Source organism: Peromyscus leucopus, chromosome 5, assembly GCF_004664715.2.
Source record: "Peromyscus leucopus breed LL Stock chromosome 5, UCI_PerLeu_2.1, whole genome shotgun sequence".
Taxonomy (NCBI): Eukaryota; Metazoa; Chordata; class Mammalia; order Rodentia; family Cricetidae; genus Peromyscus; species Peromyscus leucopus.
In genome coordinates, this window is record NC_051067.1 from 34222372 (window position 1) to 34243099 (window position 20728).

At 44.0% G+C, this 20728-nt stretch overlaps 1 protein-coding gene across 1 annotated transcript in view; it reads left to right on the plus strand.

Annotated features, from left to right (window-relative positions):
• The window catches only part of Cdkal1 (CDK5 regulatory subunit associated protein 1 like 1), a 571051-nt gene that overhangs the window by 534500 nt on the left and 15823 nt on the right, over positions 1–20728 (plus strand). Inside the window, 2 exon segments of the mRNA XM_037205851.1 lie at positions 2184–2267; positions 4881–5045. Of these exon segments, the coding sequence (XP_037061746.1) occupies positions 2184–2267; positions 4881–5045 (249 nt within the window).

Here is a 20728-nt window from a genome sequence, read left to right on the forward strand (position 1 = left end):
ACCTCTATCATTCTAGTTCACAGGGTTCACAGCTGAGCAAGACTGTTGATTTCTTTTTTCTCCTGGCAGCCTATATAGCACCTACTAATACTATGAAAGCTCGGTGTCAGAGAAGCTTCCTATTCAGTACCAACTTGTTTTCTCCATGTCCTGTGACTGAGGTGCGTGGTGTCTTTAGCAATAGCACTTACCATCAAGTTCAAGTGGGGCAACCAAGAACAATGGCTATGGCCTGTATTGTTTTGGGAGCCTCTAGGACATCTCTCAAGGGGAGGTATCCCATACCTGGCACTGGGTTTTCATTTGGCAACCTATGGCCTTTAAGGGTATCTTGTTTAGGGTTTCTATTGCTGTGCTGAAATACCATGGCCACAAACAACTTGAGGAGGAAAGGCTTTATTTCATTGTACAACCTGTAAGTCCATCATCCATGAAAGTCAGGGCCTTAACTCAAGACCTTAACCTGCAGGAAGGAACTGATGGCAGAGGTCATAAAGGAGTACTGCTATGGCCTGCTCCCCATGGTTTGCTCAACCTACTTCTTATACACCCAGAACCACCTACCCAGAAATGACACCCCCCACAGTAAGGTAGACCCACCCACACCAGTCATTAATCAAGAAAATGCCCCACAGGCTTTTCCACAAGCTAGTCTGGCGGGGGCACTTTCTCAACTGAAGTTCCTTCTTCTCAAGTGACTCTAGCTAGTGCCAGATTGGCAAAAACCTATCCAGCACAGGGGGAAACATTATCCCCTGTGTAGGGTAACTCCAGTTAAACTCTTTTATATGAATGTGTGTGTGTGTGTGTGTGTGTGTGTGTGTGTGTGTGTGTGTGTGTGAAGCTTATAAATACAATGGCCTTTCCAAACATCTAATCGATCATCCTTCTCCTTCATTTGCCCTGCCCTCCCATCCCTCTTTTCCTTCCCTCATCCCTGCTTCCCCTTCACATCATCTGTCTTCTACTATGTTCTCACCTTAAGGCCCTCTCCCCCACTCCCAACCAGTCACCCTCTGGCTTTCTGGATCCTGCAGGTTCTCCTAACTAGACACACAAATCCAAAGATCCACCTATGAGTGGACATGTGACATTTGTCTTTCTGGGTCTGATGTTGTTACTTCAGTCAGTATAATGTTTTCTAATTCTATTCATTGATCAGCAAATTTCATAATTTCATGTTTGCTCTTAAAGAAAAAAACGACATGGAGTTGTAGCTATAACAAAGAGACACTTGCCTACAACAGAGAAAAATATATTTAATAAGGAAATACTTGTGCAAGTTAGTCATAATTTCAGAATTGTATGGAACATGTACAACACTGAGGTGCAAGGCATAACAACTAATTTTGTTTTTTAAATTATGTGTGGGTTTTAAAATAATGTGTGTGTGTGTGTGTGTGTGTGTGTGTGTGTGTGTGTGTGTGTGTAAGGGGTATGTGTACATGAGTGAGTCCAGGTGCCCCTGGAGCCAAAAGAGCAAATCAGATGCCCACGAGCTGGAATTAGAGGTAGCTGTAAGCCATCCAATATGGGTGCCTGACTCAAATGTTGGTCTTCTGGAGGAGCTGTGTGCACACTTAATCACTGAACCATCTCTGCAGCCCCTAATGACTAGTTTGGGGTGCATTTTCTTTAGTGTTATATCCCTTATAACTCAAATTAATGTTTATTACTATTCTTCCATATTGCCAAAATATTTCCCTGCATTTGGATTAGAAGCAGCTTGTTCTGGCTTGTTAATGTAAGTTTGTTGCAAGAAACAAAGTGATATTTAGATCTTGGTGTATTTTAGGAGCTTTTTTTTTTTGTATCTTTCTTGTGTGGAAGAAAGAAATCTGATCAAGTTGTTTCATAGTCATGAAAAAAATGAGTTTGTGCTATGGTGATTTTACATTCCTGCATAGTTAATGTTTTTCAAGAGATTTGAATGAGTTATGCACAGTGTTGTCTGTTAAACAACTGACCATCTGCAGCCTACTTTAAATTCAAGAAGCAGCTACAGTCCAGGACACTATATGGGCTGATACTTATTTTCGGATCTTTTTTTTTTTCCAAGATAGAGTTTCTCTGTGTAGCCCTGGTTGTCCTGGAACTCCCTCTGTAGCCCAGGCTGGCCTTGAACTCACAGAGGTATTTTGGCATTCTTGCTTCTTGAGCCCTGTCTTTTCTTCTCCCCACAGATTGGTGAAAGACAACAAGTGCTCGTAACAGAAGAATCCTTTGACTCCAAGTTTTATGTCGCACACAATCGATTCTACGAGCAGGTAAGAATTGTTGGCATTCACCCTCTTCTCCTAAGGGAGACCAGTTCGGAAAGTTTAAGTAGGGGACAAGAAGAAGAAAGGATTGAATCAAGGGAACCAGGCCAGCAGGGGGTTGAGCTCTGATTTTCCTTCAGTCACTGGGTGTACTTTGAGCCACACAAGTCTAGGATAGGGCAGCCTTGAACATGTGGGCATTGGGAGCCCAGCAGCTAACACAGCGAGTGGAGATGGGGTCTCTTCGGAAGGAAGGCGGGGAGAGGATATGCAGGAAGCACATCGGGGTGAACTGGAGATGTTCCCTCTCACTTGCAGGTGAGGAAGCCTGGCCAAGGCACCCCCAGGTGGTCTCTGGAACCATCCGAGGGAAGTTGCTTCACCTTTTAAGGCCTCCACAGTGTCTCATCAGTCTGAGTGGAGTCCAAATAGGCCCTTTGTCTTCTGTTCCCAGCCTTTTTAGCAAAGGATAATTAAAAAAAAAAATAGAGAGAGAAACTAAATTAAACCCAAACTACCAACCCAGTAAACAAACATAGCCGCTGTACATGGATGTCTAGAAGCCCTTGACTTCGGTCAGTACCTGGGGCTTCACATCCCCAGTGCGGGAGGGAAGCATGTCAGAAGTGACTTACAGAGTTCTCCCCTCAGGCCAAGGAGGACAATGGGAAATGTGTCCTAGGAGACACTCAGAGTGGCATAAGATGGGCCACAGATGGTTCTCAGTCGTATTAATTTTCCTTAATGTTGAATGGTGTTTCCTATCCTTCTGTTCTTTCTCATCAGATGAGAAGTGGATTCTTTTTCTCTCTCTGGGTCATGACTGGAATTGGAATTTGGGGATTCTTAAGTACTACATGAGCTCTTCAGATAGGTCTGGGCAAGAGAAAGCATTACTCCAGTTAGAAAGCAGTAAAGAGGCCTCACTATTGCTTATCCATGTGGAGTACTGTCAAACTGGGCAGCAGCTCCGAGGTGGGACCTCAGAGCCCAAGTCGACGCACTGAGGAAGGAGCCCTGTGCCTCACCTTTAAGCTGAACCTCTTCCCGTGGCCTTCTGCTCAGCCTTGGGGAGGACCCTGATGTGGTTTGGTTGCCTCTTCCCTCACTTTTCTCTTGCCTCAGCAGGGAGTCATCCCCCTGCCTCTAAAAGAAAACGGCATGCCTCATTAGCTGCTTCCTCCAGTGTGAGGCAGTTGGGCTTTCTCCAGTTATTAAAACCCGAGGGAGGGTGAGGGAAGATGAGAAACACTGAGCCCTTCATTCAGGTCAAGACAGCAGATCAAGAAAGCTTATGTTCCCCTTGAATAGCACCAAAATTTCTAGACATAGTTTGGACTAGGGGTTTTCTTACTTTATAAAAATTAATTTAAAAGAGCCTGATACGAATGCTCTTTTAGTTGGCCTGTTTGCCATGCGTCACCCACCCTCCAGGTGACCTTTTCCCCATGCTTTAATGAAGCCTTGTGTGTGCAGTAATTATAAAAGCTGACCTCAGAAAGACCAACACCCAGTGTGGAGACTGCAGGTTCTTCTCTGACCTTTCCTGACCCCACCCCTTTTTCTGTCTCTATAACTAACATTTCAAAGATGTCATAATTTCTATTTCTAAATAAGATTGCATCAGACTATCAAGGGATTATTGCTTTAACACTGGCCTGTTTATGTTGGACCCTGACTTGAAGAGGTTGGCAAGTAGCTACAGTGCTAAAGCGGAGGTCTGAGGGGACAGAATGCATACAAACTACCTGTAGGGTCCCAACAAGAGAAGGTGTTTGCTGAGGTAAAAAACATGGACCTCTGTCACTCTGTCAGCAATCTCTAGCAGAAAGAGCCATTTGACAGTTCCCTGTGAGCCAGCTAAAGTGGCCTTCAGAGTGGCTGCTTCTGCACGGAGATTGGCTCATGAGACTAACAAACATATTTCTTTTCTAACAACAAAAGGCATGAAAGGCAGCCATTAGCCAGAGGAGTCATTTAGACAAACAGCAATGTGCTGTATTACTGAAAGAATTGCTTTGAAATGTCCTTCCTCTTGCCCTTTTGCGCACACACACACACACACACACACACACACACACACACACACGAGGCCTTCATTTGAAGCATCTCCTGAACCATTTTCCTGACAACTAAATTGGAAAGTATTGGAAGTGTGCGGCTTTCATTATTTCTGAATCCGTGTTCTTCATTGTGCAGGACAGGCAAGGGCAGAGTACCAGAGGCCAGTCCAGAAGTGGTTGACTGGCTTTGGGGAATTTCCCAGGCTACTGCCAGTGTGCTTCAAGGAAGCTGACATCTGGTGATGGAGGCACTGGGGCTGTGGCCCCTTGGCTTCTCCCAGAGAAGCCTTACCACTCTCCAGGGCTCCAAATCCTCAAGCAGCCAGAGGATAGAGCGCAGTAATGGGGTCGCAGAGCCGAACCTTCTGCGGACATCTGAATACAGTGTGGACTTAGTTGACAGTGGCGTATCATTTTCCATTCTTCACTGTGACAACCACACTGTGCTAATGGACGAAGTTACTGGTAGGCAGAGTGGTGTGGGGAGCGAGAAACCTCCTGTCATTGTTCTTTAGCCGACATTAAAAACTTCTCATTTCTGAAAATCTGATTTAAGGTTTTGGTGCCAAAGAATCCTGAATTCATGGGGAAAATGGTTGAAGTAGACATTTATGAATCAGGAAAACACTTTTTGAAAGGACAGCCAGTATCGGACACCAAAATCTACACACCATCCATCAGCAAGCCGCTGGCCAAGGGCGAAGTCTCGGGCTTGACAAGGGTAAGTTAAGGTTCTTTCCCCACCCGGCTGCTGGCAGACAGCAGGACAGTTGGGAAGCACAGTGACCCTGCGCCACGCATCTCTGATCACGTACAGTCCCCGTTTTGAGGGTGCACGGGCTTTGCTCCTTTCTGACAGATGGAGATTGAAGGTGCAGCTGCGTGTTTGCTGATGTAGCCTTTTGCCTCTCTGCCCATAAAGGGAATAAAGTGCTTCCTTTTTCAGGCCAGAAGCAGAAGGCAAAAAGCCATTATTTGCAGGTAAGAGATTCAACACGAAGGGTGAACAGATCCAGCATGTTTCTGTATCATAGATCCTGAAGGGAGGGGATGAGGACCCGATGTTTCCCTGCTGACAAAGCTGTTTGTAATACAGTTAAAGCCTACAGGTGAACAGACACTAAGCTGTGTGTGATGCCTCTTGCTAGTGTGAGCTGCATATATACTTGAGTCCTGTGGAGTGAAAATTAAACATTTTTTTTCATTCTATAAAAAAGGAACCTGGCCCCTGTTTTATACCTTGGTAAATATGGATGTTTGCCAACCTCTCTCACACATTTCATTGAGCTACAGTTGTAAAAGCTGATGGAGTGTGAAATGAAAATGTGTATCACATTTCTAAGCATCATTTGATGTCCTTTCTTCAACATTTGTTAAATACCCCCTCCCATGAAAGTACATAGCGATGACTTAGCATATGGGAAAAAGATAACTGATACATATCTGCCGTGCAGTTCCTAGGCCATTTACCTCTGTAGCTCTTAGTTCAAATGCATAGTAAAGACAGCCTAATTAAAATAACGCAAGTCTGGCTTTGCTTCAGGAATAGTGGCATGTGTGTCCTCCACCTCTGTATGATGGTGCTGAGCTCAAATCCAACAAGAGTGGCACCTCTTCTGTGCTTGGCTAGTGCATAGAAGGGGACCTATACGTGGTATCTGACCCACAGGAGAGGGACATGGATTAGCCAGCTTTCTTCTTTTGTGTATGCACACTTTAGTAGTAGTATCATCATCATCATTATTATCTCTCTCTTTCTGCATATGCATGCATGTGTGCGTGCGTGCGTGCGTGCGTGCGTGCGTGCGTGCGTGCGTGCGTGTGTGTGTGTGTGTGTGTGTGTGTGTGTGTGTAGGTGCACATGTGGACATCAGAGGGCAACTCTGGGGAGTTGGTTCTCTCCCACACTATGAGATCCAGTAATTGAACTCAGGTCCTCAGGGTTGTACATCAAGTACTTTCATCCACTGAGCTATCTCACCAGTATTTTATTTTATTTTATTTTACTTTGAGACAGGGTCTAATGTGCACTAGACTAGCCTTGAACTCACTTTGTAGCTAAAGATGACTTTGAACTCCTAATACGTTTGCCTTTACCTCCCAAGTGCTAGGACTACAAGGCATGTACTGCTGTAACCAGTTTGAGGCTACCATCTTGTTAAAACTTGAGAAACAAAATCACTGATGTTTGTTTGGGGCTTGGGAGGTATTTTAGTTATTCTTTTCATTGTTTTGGGGTTTTGGTTTTTTGTTTTGTTTTTTGTTTTTCATCTTATTTAGAAATTGGAGAGAATGGCCTGGAAGCAACAGTATTCTGGCATTAAAATTAAATGGCTAGAGATTCGACTGGATTATCTCAGCTTATTCTTTGAATATTTTTCAAGGAACTTAGCTAACCTAGTGTGCTTTAAGAGATTATTTTTTCTTTACTTGCCATTCTGGGGCTTGGACTCATGACCTCATGCATGCTGGGAAAGCCCTCTATTACTGTGCTATATCTCTAGCCCTATGAGGTTGATTTTCAGTTGCTGTACTGGAAAGAATTGTACAACAAATGGCAGGAATATTTTACAGACCCTGCCTGGCTTAGCTCTCACATATACGTCTCTTGAAGGGCTCAAGCTGTCAACCTTCTTGTTAGTACTCCATGAACAACAGCCCATTCTACTGTTCTTGCACACCCTGTGCTTTCTGAAAGTCCAGCCCCACGTCAAGCCTAGGAGGCCCATTTGTCTCCTCTCCTCTCCCTTCTTCCAGCCTAGGAAATAGTGTTGCCCCCAGCCCACCTTTGCACAGAACAGCTCATTGGGCCAGGTATGATGAGCTCATGTGGTTGCTAGCTTCCCTGGGGCTTATATAAATGGGTAATTTTACATGCCTGAAACTACAAGGACTCCTTGGCGGGGTGGGGGGTGGGGCTAAAGGAAACATCATGCAGTTCTTTCTTGCATCTTTGTTTGTGACTTCCTCTTTTACTCTCTGTATTTGTCCATCTTTAAACACATGACCAACACGCCAGAATCGAAAAGCTTTGCCAGTGAACCTATTCTGTGATTCACTGTATTCTTTAACAGGAGAACCAAAGCAAGCAGGAAAGGAGAATGAGAGTTACAGGCTTTTCAAGCAGGTGGTAACCACATCTCAGGCATGTGGAGCTCTTTGACAGCAGGTAAAGGTTCTGGAATTGATTTGGGGAATCACCTAGCTCTGGGTGGTTGGAGTTTGGTCACAGGGACCTGGGTATGCACCTGGCTTTACCTGTGCACCCTGGGTCTAAACTGCTCAAAGTTCTGGGTCTGCATGTTGAGTAGGAGGGAAAGATCCACCTCACAGTGTTGGTAAAGGAATAAATTCAGTTCTGCTGGTAAGTTTCCTTACCAAATACATACAGTTCTTTCTCTTGTCCCCAAATATAGTTGTATCAAAGAGCAGGGTGAAGAGACATCAGGAAAAATGTCTCTGTTTTGGTGTTGTTGTTGTTGTTGTTGCTTATTCTAACCATGATAAAGGGTTCTTGTCTTTGCCAAGGATGATGCTGAAGAGCCAATCCTATCAGAATTTGTAGCTATCTGAACTTCCTAGGTTTCTGCTTAGTCTTTTTTTTTTTCTTTCATTCTAGAATGATCCCTTCCGACCCACTTTGTAAATAAATCTAAACAGAACAGGGGTAGCATGGTGCCTGTTATCTCAGCACTGGGGAGGCAGCAGCGCCAGGGTCAGGAGTTCAAGGGCATCCCTGGCTGCAGAGCTAAGACCACACCTAAGAAGAGAGAAAGTGTAGGGAGAGAAACCCAAAGCATCTGAAGAAGGTTGCTGTGCTAGAATTATTTTCAATAATAAATGCCTTTCCTTAACTGAGAATTTCAGGGTCATTCTGGTTAATTATTAATATACAAATGAGTGCCTGCATGAGTTTATGTGCATGTGAATGCAGGTGCCTGAGGAGGCCCAAAGAGAGCATTGGATCCTCAGGGACTGGAGTTACAGGTAGTTGTAAAATGTCTAATGTGGGTGCTAGGACCCAAACTCAAGTCTTCTGAAAAAGCAGTAAGTGCTCTTAACTGCTAAGCCATCTCTCAGAACATGTTTTACATGCTTAGCCCTGTGCTTTGGGCTTATTCCATTGCATGTCAGGCCCTGCTGACATCCTTCAGTGGAGCTAGCGTCAGGGAGAGCTGATTAGGGAAGCCTAGGCAATGGGGTCGGAGGCCTGACTATATGATCTGTAATTCACTTAATGACTTTCTTCCTATCACTGAGCTCCCCAAACCCTGGTGTCTCACATACAACATGGTAATGTAGAGTGGGCACTAAAGAACCTTCTGACTCTACTATTCAATGAACTAAACTATCTCTGTTGACAGAAGTAGACTCAATACTACCATGTGGAAGAACTTGGAATTCCATAGATATAATAAAAATCAAGATTATTACTTTAGATAATGATTAGACTCCCCCAGAGCATGATGGAAAGAGGAACTATAGTAAACCAGAGTTGCTGTCTCTCAGAAATTACATTTTCATGGACAAGGACAGAGACAATCCTCTTTTTCTTCTTCTTCTTTGAAGCACTGTGAATTGGACCCAGGCCTCCTCATATGATACAAGATTTCTACTATGTAATTCCCGCCTTTATAAATTTTATTTTGAGGCAGGGTCTTGATCATTTGCTGAGCTCAGCCTGTCCCTATTCCCCTGCTTCAGTTTCCCCAGAAACTGGGCTTATAACTGTGTCCCATCGAGACAGTTAGAAATGCCGGTCCCCCTCTTCCCAGCTTTCTTAGAGGTGTGGAGGAGGAGGAGGAGAGAAAAGCAGACACAATTAGTCTGACTATTTTTAGGGAAGATGGGAGTCAAATGCCACCCACAACTTAAGAAAGAAGTTGAGGAAGTATGGTTGATTTAGGAAGATGTTATGTAATAATTTAAGTGAAGGCATCTGAGCTCAGAAACTAATGTAAATCAAATGAATGACCTTTCCCATAGAACAGCTACACCAGGGGACTATGCTCTTAAGGTGGAGGAAGGGATGGTGACATATATTCTAAGATGACAATTCTTCACTGTGGTCCCCATGCTCACAGTGCCAGCATTGTCCCTGAGCTGTAGAAGAACACAGATCCCACACCTGCTCTCTCCAGCTTGCTAAGTCAGAAACTCTGGGAGTGATTCAGTGAAGTATTTTTAGGGATATGGAATTGTTTTGTCTAGTCCTGTTTTTGAGATCAGGCCACACTGTATAGTCCATGCTGGTCTGGAATTCACTGTGTAACCTAAACTGGCCCAAAACTCACAACACTCCTTTCTCTAGTACTAGGATTACATGTGTACTATCTTGGCAGATACATGATCTGTTTTTAAGTTTTTATTTCTTTCACAATTATATATATGTAAATATAAAACTTTGCTTATACTGTACCCCCATTATCTTATCCTCTTCCTCCAAACCTCTTCTTCTTTCCTGAGTTCCCTTCCTACTGTCATACAGTGCACACATGGGATAGAGCACCCCTTTGCATTTAGTTAGGGTTACTTGCATGAACATGAGTGGGAATTATTTATTTGAGCAAGTCCAACTTCTCAGTGACCACACTGCTGAGACTATGACTCTACCTGCCCCCTGTGCTCTTTAAAGGCAGGTGGGACCTCATGAGCCTCTTCCCCATAAACAATGAAATACTGATGGGCCAGTCTTGTACAGATAACCACTGCCACTGTGAGTTCATCAGTGCAACATACCATGCCCAAGAAGCAGAGTCATAGCCTTGCCTGCCTTCTCTTCATTAATACTCTCTGAGCCTTGGAGGGGTGATGAAGATGTCCTACTTCGGGTTGAGCACTCGACAGTCATTTATTCTCAGCACTTTGGCCGGTTATGAATCTCTGCAGTAAATATCACCCATTGCAAACAAGCTTCTCTGACCAAAGCTGAGAAGAGCATTCATCTATGGCTATAAATGCACATGTTTAGAGGGCGATGGGACACCGCATTCATTCAGCAAAACAACAGCTATAGGTCATCCCACATCCCATGACTACCCATCTTGAGCACTTGTCACCTTCCAGTAAATCTTCCATCATCTATGTTATTACCTACCTTAATTATTTGTGAGAGAATTCCATTTATCATTTATTCTAGAAATATATCAGTAAATAACCCTAAAAGGGGAAGACCTTTTTAGGGTCTAGCTTTTCTTTTGTCATCTTGGCACAGAGTCTAGTCTAGCCCAGGTGACAGTTGGCTGAGGCCTAGCATGAGCTCCGAGTCCTGGTCCCCCAGATTCCACTGCTGGAGTATCTAGAGTTTCAGTATGTGTGCCTTCAGCATCTCATTTTAGGTGGTGCTAGGAAATAAATTCAGAGCCTCTGGTATGCTAGACCCTTGAACCCACTAAACTACATCTTCAGCACTAGAAAAATCCATTTAAAAACATAATCATATTCCATTATCAAACCTTAAAAAAAAATGACCCTTCCTTACTATTGGCTAAGTTTTTCCCAACTTCTGCTACAATCTCAAACCAACATTTAGGGAGTGATTATCATGAACCAAGTGATATGCTAAGTATCTTATATGCATTCATATTATCCTCATGATAGGCTACTGTCAGTGGACTGATAAATAACTTACTCAGACATGAAATGAGAAGAGCCAGGTAAAGGAGCAGGAGCCACTTTTTACATCCAGGTCTTACCACCTTCAAGAACAACATAAAATCTGTGGGGCTGGAGAGATGACTCAGTGGTTAAAAGCACTGGCTGCTCTTTGAGAGAACCCATTCCAGAGGTTCAAGTCCCAGCACTTGTGATGTAGCATATCACAACCATCAGTAACTGAAGTACCAGGAGAGCCGACACCCTCTCCTGTTCTCCATGGATACCAGGCACATACCTAGTGCATAGACATAATGTGCAGGCAAAACACCATACAGATAAATATTTTTTTTTAATTTGAAGTTTGGCCAAGCCTGGTGGCACAGGCCTATAATCTCAGCTACCTAGGAGGTTGAGGCAAGAGGATCATAGTGCAAGGCCTGCCTGGGAAACTTACTAAGACCCTATCTCAAAAAAAATACAAATAAGACTGGGGGTATAACTCTGTGGTAGAGCACTTGCCTACCATGCAGGAGGCCCTGGTTTTAGTGTTCAGTGATGGTGGGTGAGTGGAAAGATGGCTGGCTAGATGATATAAGAAAGGAAGAGAAAGGGAGAATGAGCATGAATCAATTTTCCACTGTATCCATTTGCATAGTCACATGTTCTGCAACCATTTTCCAAGACTCTTCTTAATGCTGTAAAACTAACTTTGTGCTTACTAAGCGTTAAGTCCCCTTCCATCCCTCTGCTAATTAATCCCTGGCAACTTCCGATCTGTCCCCATGACTCTGACTACTGGAGGTGACTGATGAAAGTGGCATTGTACTGCCTTTGCTTTTTTGTGATTTGCATGGTGTCCTCAGATTTCATCCATGTTGTGCCATGTCAACCCCACAAAGGCTGAGTAACATTTCATTGCATCATTACATGCTGAGTATTACTCCACTGCATTTCTTTTGCCCAGTCTTCTGAGTACACTGGAGAACTGCCACCAACTGCTCCCTGGGAATACAGTGCACAAATGTCTACTTAAGTCCCTGCTCTAGATCACATGGTATCACGGTTTCTGATTTTTTTTTTTTTTGAGGAGCAGTTATGCTGCTTTTATGGCAGCTGTACCATCAGTGAGGTTCCAGTTCTCCCACAACCATGTCATCTCATGGTTTTGCTGTAGTCCATTCAGGTGTGCCAGACACGTACTTTAAAGTTCAGCTCCATTCTCTTTACAGTGCAGGAATCTTATTTGATAACTTTTAGTCAAGAATTCTTGCCGGGCGGTGGTGGTGCACGCCTTTAATCCCAGTACTCGGGAGGCAGAGCCAGGCGGATCTTTGTGAGTTCGAGGCCAGCCTGGCCTGACTACCAAGTGAGTCCTAGGAAAGGCGCAAAGCTACACGGAGAAACCCTGTCTCGAAAACCCAAAAAAAAAAAAAAAAAAAAAAAAAAAGAATTCTTCTTTATATGGCAGACTAAGCTCACTGGATCCAAGAAGAGAAGGAAAGTGAGGCTTAAAATGATGAGGAAGTGACTAATCACCTTTTGTGTACTCGGCCACAGCAGCTGTGGGCCCTGCATGCTGAGGGAAACAGAGCTATTGGAGGCTTGTGTGACTCCTCTACACAAAGCACTCGATCTTACCAGTTCCCATATCACTACTTAAGAACTCAGAGCTGAGTCAGCCCGGTAGAAACATTTTTCTCCTGAATTTTAAGCTAGCAAATAGTTGGGTTTAGGTTTATTGCAAAGATTTATTTATTTATTTATTTATTTATTTATTTATTTATTTATTTATTTATTTATTTATTTATTTTTTAAGTTCTTTCCTGGTGGTAGAATTGGCTTAAGAAGGAAGTGGCCACTTGTGAAAGGCCAGGATGGCTTGTGGTCTGGCAGGTTTGGGTCAAATTATAGTGACAATTCCTGCAATACCCTACAGCTCACTTCCTTGAATCACAGTATTTCTTGTGTATTTATTGTGTCATTCAGGGAGGATTAATGCAGATAATGTGGACATGGACATAGTGAACATGTGAATTTAATAAGCATAGGACAGCAATTTCCTGGCTTCTGTTTTTGACTGTAGACTTTTTTTAAAGTCATTTGCTTACTTTGGCTTTTGTTACACAGTACAGCAATTCGCAGCACACAGTCGGGATTCTGATAACCTGGGGGTGAGTCCTGTTCCATCCCTGACAAGCAGTATGAACTTGGAGAAATTCACCTGGCCAGGACTCTGCTTATGAGACCCACAGGAGCACCTGTTTTACAGGATGTAACAGAAGAGGCTTAGCACAGTAAATATTGCCATACACTAGCAGCAGCAGCAGCATTATTTGTGGTTTACACTAAGGCATGATCTTACTGTAACTGACAATAGAAATTACACACTAGTCTCTAATTTCTAATGCATCCATTAACCATTGGCTTCTTACAAAATGGCAGAGGGAAGCTGGTCACCTTAAGAAACTATAATGAGAATGACATTACCACCAACCACAGATGGGCCTGTGAGATGGCTCAGTGAGTAAAGGCACCTGCTGCCAAGCCTGACCACCTGAGTTGGAGCCAGAGACCCACCCGCGGGATGGAGAGAACCAATATCTGCAAGTGTCCTCTCACCTCTGCACACAGCACTATGTACGGTGTGTGTGGCTCTCTTGAGTAAGCTAGACAGCTCAGCTCCAATCCTGGGGCCACACTTGGTAAGAAAGAAGGCATGTTAGGGTGACAGGCTTGCCTCATTACCTAACAAAGGGCCTGCAAGACCATCAGATGCACTGAATTTTATGTACAAACTATCCTGTGTTTTCAGAGCTTTGACCCTTAGAAAAACACTGTTTAAAGGCTTTCCTTCCTGTCTAACATTCATTTCCAAAACCACTGAAGTGAAAGGGGCTATTAGTTCAGGGCCAGATTTGAAAGCACATGAAAACTCTGTTCATGAGGTTAAGAAATGGCTTAATAATTAAGTTGAAAGTGGATCTAATTTCAAACAGATCAGCTAACCGTGTTAGGAGCAAATGAGGGTGTGTTCCTTCCTATTCTCCTTCCACCCCCAAGATGTTGGCTGCAATCCCAAGACGTTTTTCCAGTTCGTTTTCTTTTTTCACTTTAAACCATGCAATACTGGATTCTTTATTGCCCGAGTGTTAAATTGGTGTCACAGACAATTAGGACCACAGTACATGTGATACCGTGTGCACTGCTGCCTTCCATATTGCATCCCATTGGTTTCTTGTGCAGACCAGTTAGGACACATTTGAACGGCACAGGCTGGATGCGTAGCTGTTACCCGCATTTCCTTCTGAGCTGCGTTTAGTTAGACACTGATGGACTAGTGTGGATTGTGTCAGTTGAAACTGTGTTGAATATGTTTGTGATACCTTTCGTGTACCGATTTGAGTACCATTCAAAGCCATCGTCAGCCGAGCTGATGCTGAACAATTAGCTTTCATTTCACTTGCACCCCTAATTGTGCAATCAGCAATGATAATTTTCCTCCTGCTGAGGGTTGGAGCTGGGCAGAGAAAGGAGAGTTGCCTGCGTCAAGGGACCAATTGTGCCTTGATAATGATAATAGCAGCTACTATTTAGTGAGCCTTTACTATGTGCCTAGCATTGAGGCTTGTAATACCTTGGGTTGTTATAGTAGCCTGGGGGAGGGCATCTGAATACCATGAAAAGTGTTCTCAGCATTTCTGTGCACAATGACAAAGAGGCACCTATAGTAAAAAGTTAAATGCACATGTACACATACACCACACACACACACACACACACACACACACACACACACACACACCCTATATCCTTTGCCCCACTGGAATAGGGGAGAAAGAGTAGTGAAGTTGAGTTAAAGCAGTGACAGATGCCCAGAGCTAGGGAGGCTGAGTTCAAGGGCACCTGAGCCGGAATTACTCATACACGCAACATGCGGGTGCCTCCTGACTGCTTTTGTTTCCATCTTCATTGAATGTGTTATCTGGGCACTGGACTCAATATTAGAGATACAGGCAATGAAAGTGCCCTGGACCAATAACTGATAAAAGCAGATGCAGAGATCCACAACCAAGCACCAGGACGAGCTCCAGGAGTCCAGTCGAAAAGAGGGAAGAGGGATTCTATGAGCAAGGAAGGTCAAGATCATGATGGGGAAACCTGCAGAGACAGCTGACCCTGTGGGTCTGACATCACTAAAGTACTCTTTCCACCCTCCAGAAATGGATTGAAGGAAAAATTCTGTCATCAGCTCTGAAGTGCCAACTCTGCTCAGCACGGTGTTAAGCACTGCTTGGGACACAGAGGTCTGAGGTGTGGACTTGCCTTTGAGGGGGTGTTAGGAAGAGAAATGCGTGTCTCAAGATTCACATCTCCCAAAAATTCTTCTGTGGAAACAGCCATGACCATGAGAGGAGTGCAGGTTTGGGAGACAGGTTATGGTGGCAGAGGCCCCAGTACAGCAAGCTTGAATCTTCTAGAATCCCAGGTGAAGACACAGCAAGGAAGTGAACTTGCCATACATGAACTTGCCAGCAGCTCTGCCGGTGTCTTTATCTCTCTGTTGTTCAGAGGGTCCCCAGTCTGTGGCATTTTGATTGTAGTAATTAAAACAGTGAGTATGTGTCAATCAGCTGTGGAACATGTTCAATGCCAACTTAGACAGCATCGACATAACATGGTGGAAAGTCTTGGAAGAGGTATCAGGCCCAGAGCTCTTTGCAGGAAGCAGGGCACAGCTGAGCTTCAATGCAAGAAGTTTGAAAGGCAGACGCTGGGTTGTTTGTAGAATCACTGAAGCTAGAAGCAGAGTCTGCAGTTTTCTAGAAGCGCATTGGAGCTGTTGGTGAGAGCCATGGCCTTTGCTCTGCCTCCCCATTCCCTGTCTGCTTCCCGTCTTCCTCATGCGAGTACTACCTCCAATTATGGAACCTGAGTCTTGGGTTTGCCCCTGGGGACACCGACACTTGAGGAAGGTTGGGGGGGGGGGACTGGATGCCAAGATCGAATTGACAGTAGGAACTATCAGTGTGAAGAGGAGGTTCATCTTCCACTTCAGTGCTTCCACAGATGTGAGATTAGGACTGGACTTTGAAGGTGAGAAGGACTCCGGTAGGTGAAGAATGAAATCTCTGTGGGAAAGGATCATAAATGGACTCAGAATTCACAGGGCTCTGTCTGTCTTTCACACTCAAAGCAATTGTAGGCAGTGGGAAGTCAGAGGGAAATAACGTTCAATATGAAGACTGGGAACTCTGGGGTTTGGAAGCTAAATATTTACACTAAACCTGTTAGTGTGTCTTTCCCCAGAATCGGTTACACTGTGCCGCAGCACAGGTTAAATATGACATCTCAGTCTTCCTGCACTACAGCAGCCACATCCTGTCCATCTAAGTAAGTCCTATGGGGTCAGATTGACTGCTCCATACAGTCACTTGGTGACTGAGTCCTCAGGACAAGGCCACAGACATGCTAGGAGGAAATGCTGGAGACCTTTGTGAAGGTAGGCGCTGAGAGCAAGGATACCCAGCCTGGTGCATTCATTCCATCTCCAGACCATAGTACCATAGCCACCTCCAGTTAGTCCTCAGCCCGCATTTATTCAATGAGCTTGGCTTTCAATGATCTGCAGGGTGGAATTGATGAATTCTCTAAGCAGGAATGTTGGGAGTAGACAATACACTTCTGTATATCACTCAGGATGTTAATGTGTTCTTTGAGCAGGAACTCTCAGGCAGGCTTCTCAGTCAGCTCCTTGAAGTCCTTTGACATGATAAGCAGATTGCAAAAGCTCTTTTGAAACCGATAATGATCTTGTAAAGTTAAGTTTCTTTCCTGGAACTCTACGAATTGGGTACCTCGGAGCAGAATCTTACTTTCTACCATGAATTCTGGCTTCTCCCCTCTTCTTTCTACTAGTGAAAAATACAGCCTGTGTCTCCTGTCACACTCAGCATCGGCTTTTCATTGTGTATAAAATAATACAGCACTTTTTAAAATCAATCAAGTTGAGGATGTTTGAAGGAATAGACTGTTTGCTTTCTAACATGGTTTGCAGTGTTTTAGGTTTGCAGTGAAGAGCTTTAGAAAAACACATTTTCTCTTTTCCCTCTATCTCCCAAATGCAATTTTGTAAAACTACCAAGAAACATAAATATTCAGGCCATACATCAGGTCTGTTATCTAGGACAGTTATCTGATAGGAAGCCAACCTGCAAAACAGGGATACAGTACCTTTAAGATTTGCCACCTCTTGGGAAAGAAATCCAAGGAACACCAGCAGCAAAGAACTATTGTAGACCTTATCAAGAGGAGCACTTTCCTCCCACAGGCCCCTGGCTCATCAGGCTTCCTTCTTGCAAGCATTCATTTAAAAAGAATAAAGCAGCCCTTGTGCCCATAAGCCTGGGGCCAGCGGTGACTTTGGCATTGTGGTCTCCCCCTTTCAGATGGTGCCATCATCCTCTGGGCATTTGGCCTCTCTAGATAGTTTGCTACAAATTAGGAATGATAAAACCTGATTCAGAGTTTCTAACAAAAGATTGAGATAAGGTATGGGGAATATTGGATCCTAGTAAGCAGTCCATGAATATGGTGTGGAATTGAAGGTTTGTTTGGGGACTGGTCAAGATGTTAATATCTCATCCATGGCTCAAAGAGTTTCCCCTTAATAGCATGTGTTCACTGAGAATAGAATGTGGTCATCAGCTATTTAGCCAGATGGATAAGCAGAAATAGCATTTGTAAAGGATAGTTCCCTAAAGGAAATATCTTGGTGGCATTCTTACGTCCCCCACTTTTCCTGTGACTTGGAGTGAATTTTTCTCCTGTTCTCTTCACCCAAGGTCACTTGCTCTGAACAGCCTGAAAGCATCTGTGGTATAGTGTTATGCACGAGCCTTTCTCAAGCATTCTTATGAGAAGCAACTTCCCACGCCCCGTGCAGTTATCCTACAGTATCGCAGTCTGCCTGACCATCTCCCTGTCACTCTCCTGTCTACGGCAGATTGTGACCTCCTTGTCAGAGCCATCCATAGGTCCACAGGACCCTAAAATTCCATTCTTTTTTCTATACCCCAAAGAATTGAAAGTAGACACTCAGATTCCACTGTTCATCCTGGAATTATTCACAAGAAGTAGGCCACCCACCTCCCAATCCACAGATGTATAGACAAACAAAATGTGGTCTGTGGCACCATAGAATTTCATTCAACCATGAAAATAAATGAATTTCTCACATATGTGACAGCATGGGTAAACCTTGAGTTTGAAGTGAAATAAGATACCAAAATGTGACAAATTCTGTATGAGTTCACTTACTCAAAGTGTGGAATAAGCAAGGTTAGGGTCACCAAGTGTTCAGTGACTGTGGTCAGCTTCAATTGTGATAGAGCTTCTCTGAGGGATGATGAGCTATTAGAAATAGTAATATCTGCACAACTAAGTAAACCTAGTAAATGTAATGAATGCCATGGAACTCGGCATTTCAAATGGCTAAAATTGTCAGGTTTAGTTTACATATATTTAACAATAAAAGGAATTAAAATAGAAAAAAACAACCTTAGGGCTTCAGAGTGAAAGCCAGCATCCAACAGCATCCCCCTTGGTCTGAGGCCTTGACTTTTCTCTCCTTGTGAACACTGGTCCAGCCACAGTGCCTGCCTGCCTGCCGCTCCTTGGCATGAAAGCACCAGGAGTGCCCTTTTAGGAGGGCGTATATACCTGCCAGTCCCTCTCCGGTAGTGTGTCCAAAAGAAGTGTTTGCCATCTGACATCATCCAGGTCTCTGCCGAAGCGTTGCCTCCTCAGTGAGATCACCCTAGGTTACAATTTATATGACTGCCCACCACCACCATCACAATGGGGGGGCTCTTTTTCTCCTTAACGGATTTCACCATCGGACATCTCAAATTATTTGTGTCAGTTTCCAGTCCCTAAAATGGAAGTTCCATTAGTTCTACGACTTCATTTGCATCTGACTTCTTGATAACTAGGTACCTGCATGGAGTACATGCTGTTAAAGGTAGGTGTTCAAGAGATACACACATAGCCCTTATTCAAAACACTACTGGACCAAATACATGGACATTCATCTGTCAACATTCTCCCCATTGCCACTGCAAATGCCTCTCCCAAACAACCTCAAAACCTCGGTAAGGCCCAGCTGATCTCTGCAGGGCCCACACATGTGTCTGTCAAATGTAGGGTAGTGAAGTGCAGCTCTTCAAACTTTAGTGGGACTCTGGTGACGTGTCTGGAACTTTTCCTGGAGACTGCTGCCCCAGATGTGTTCAGCTAAAACTATTTGGATGAATCAACTTTGTCCTCCAGGTCTTAGCCCTGCAAAAGACCATGGGAATGTAGTGACGTGGTAAAGGCAGAGGAATAACAACAGCAAACCAGGCATACACAAGTGGCCTTGGGCCTCTCCTGCATGTTTGATAACATCCCATTGGCCAAGTAAGTCAAGTAGTCAACAGTGATGCCCCCCAGAAGGCAGATATACAGAAAATGAAGAGTAAGAACCGTCATATATTCAGTCTATCAAAGCTGTGAAATCTTGGTGCTTGTGATCAGCACATCTCCGTATTCTCTTTCTATATCCCCATAAGAAAACACTTTCTGCTCCAGCCTTAGATGTAATGCTTCTGGCTCTGAAATGCCCTGTTTTCAGTTATCTATAGGACTGGAAAGGTTGGACTTCAAAAGCAATCTGAATGCTAAAAGAAGGAGCCTTCTCACTGTGTTTTGGATAGGAAATGTTAAGTGTGCATTGTTTTAAGCCAGTTAGCATTAGGAAACTAACAGGGCTAGTCCCTACTCCAGAGCAGTGGTCCTCAACCTTCCTGATGCTGCAACCCTTTAATACAGTTCCTCATGTTGTGGTGACCCCCAACCATAACATCATTTCCTTGTAATTTTGCTACTGTTACAAATCATAATATAAATATCTGTGTTTTCTGATGGTCTTAGGTGACCCCTGTGACCCCAAAGGGGTTCCAACCCACAGGTTGTGAACCACTGCTCTAGAGAGTTCACATAAAATGTGAGGTGTGAATGGGCACCAAAAGATGTTTATTTCTCCATTTTCTACATTGGTCAGCTGCTTTTGAACTGTATTCTCACTGTTGGGTTCTATGGCAGGCAGGATAACAGCTCTAAAGGTACTCAGTTACCGTGGTCCCCCACCTGTGTGACCTTCAGAGGTGGAAAATGAGTAAAATCTTTGTCTTTTTTGGCTAGTTTTCAGCTGAAAGCAGAGAAACTCAATTGAGGCTCCATAGGCTCCAACATTAAGGCATTTTCTTAACTTGTAATTGATGGGGGATGGTCCAGCCCATTGTGGGTGGTGCCATCCCTGGGCTGGTGGTCCTGTGTTCTATAAGAAAGCAAGCTGAGCAAGCCAGGGGAAGCAAGCCAATAAGCAGCACCTGTCCATGGCCTCTGCATCAGCTCCTGCCTCCAGGTGCCTGCCTTGTGTGAGTTCCTGTCCTGACTTTCTTTGATGATGAACAACAATATGGAAGTGTAAGCCAGATAAACCCTTCCTCCCCAGCTTGCTTTTTGGTCATAGTGTTTCATGTGAGCAATAGAAACTCTAACTAAGGCATGATCCTAACCCCTCCAATTTGTAACTATATTAGGTTCCATGGCAGGCACTAATTAAAAGTTCCTGCTGGAATCAAATTTGGTGATCATCTGGCTTTAAAATGAGTTTTTCAAATGGGCCTACTATAATCACAAGGGTTTTTAAAAGTGAGTGGCAAGCAGGAGAATTGGGGGTCAGGAAGATGGGGACCCTGACTTGGA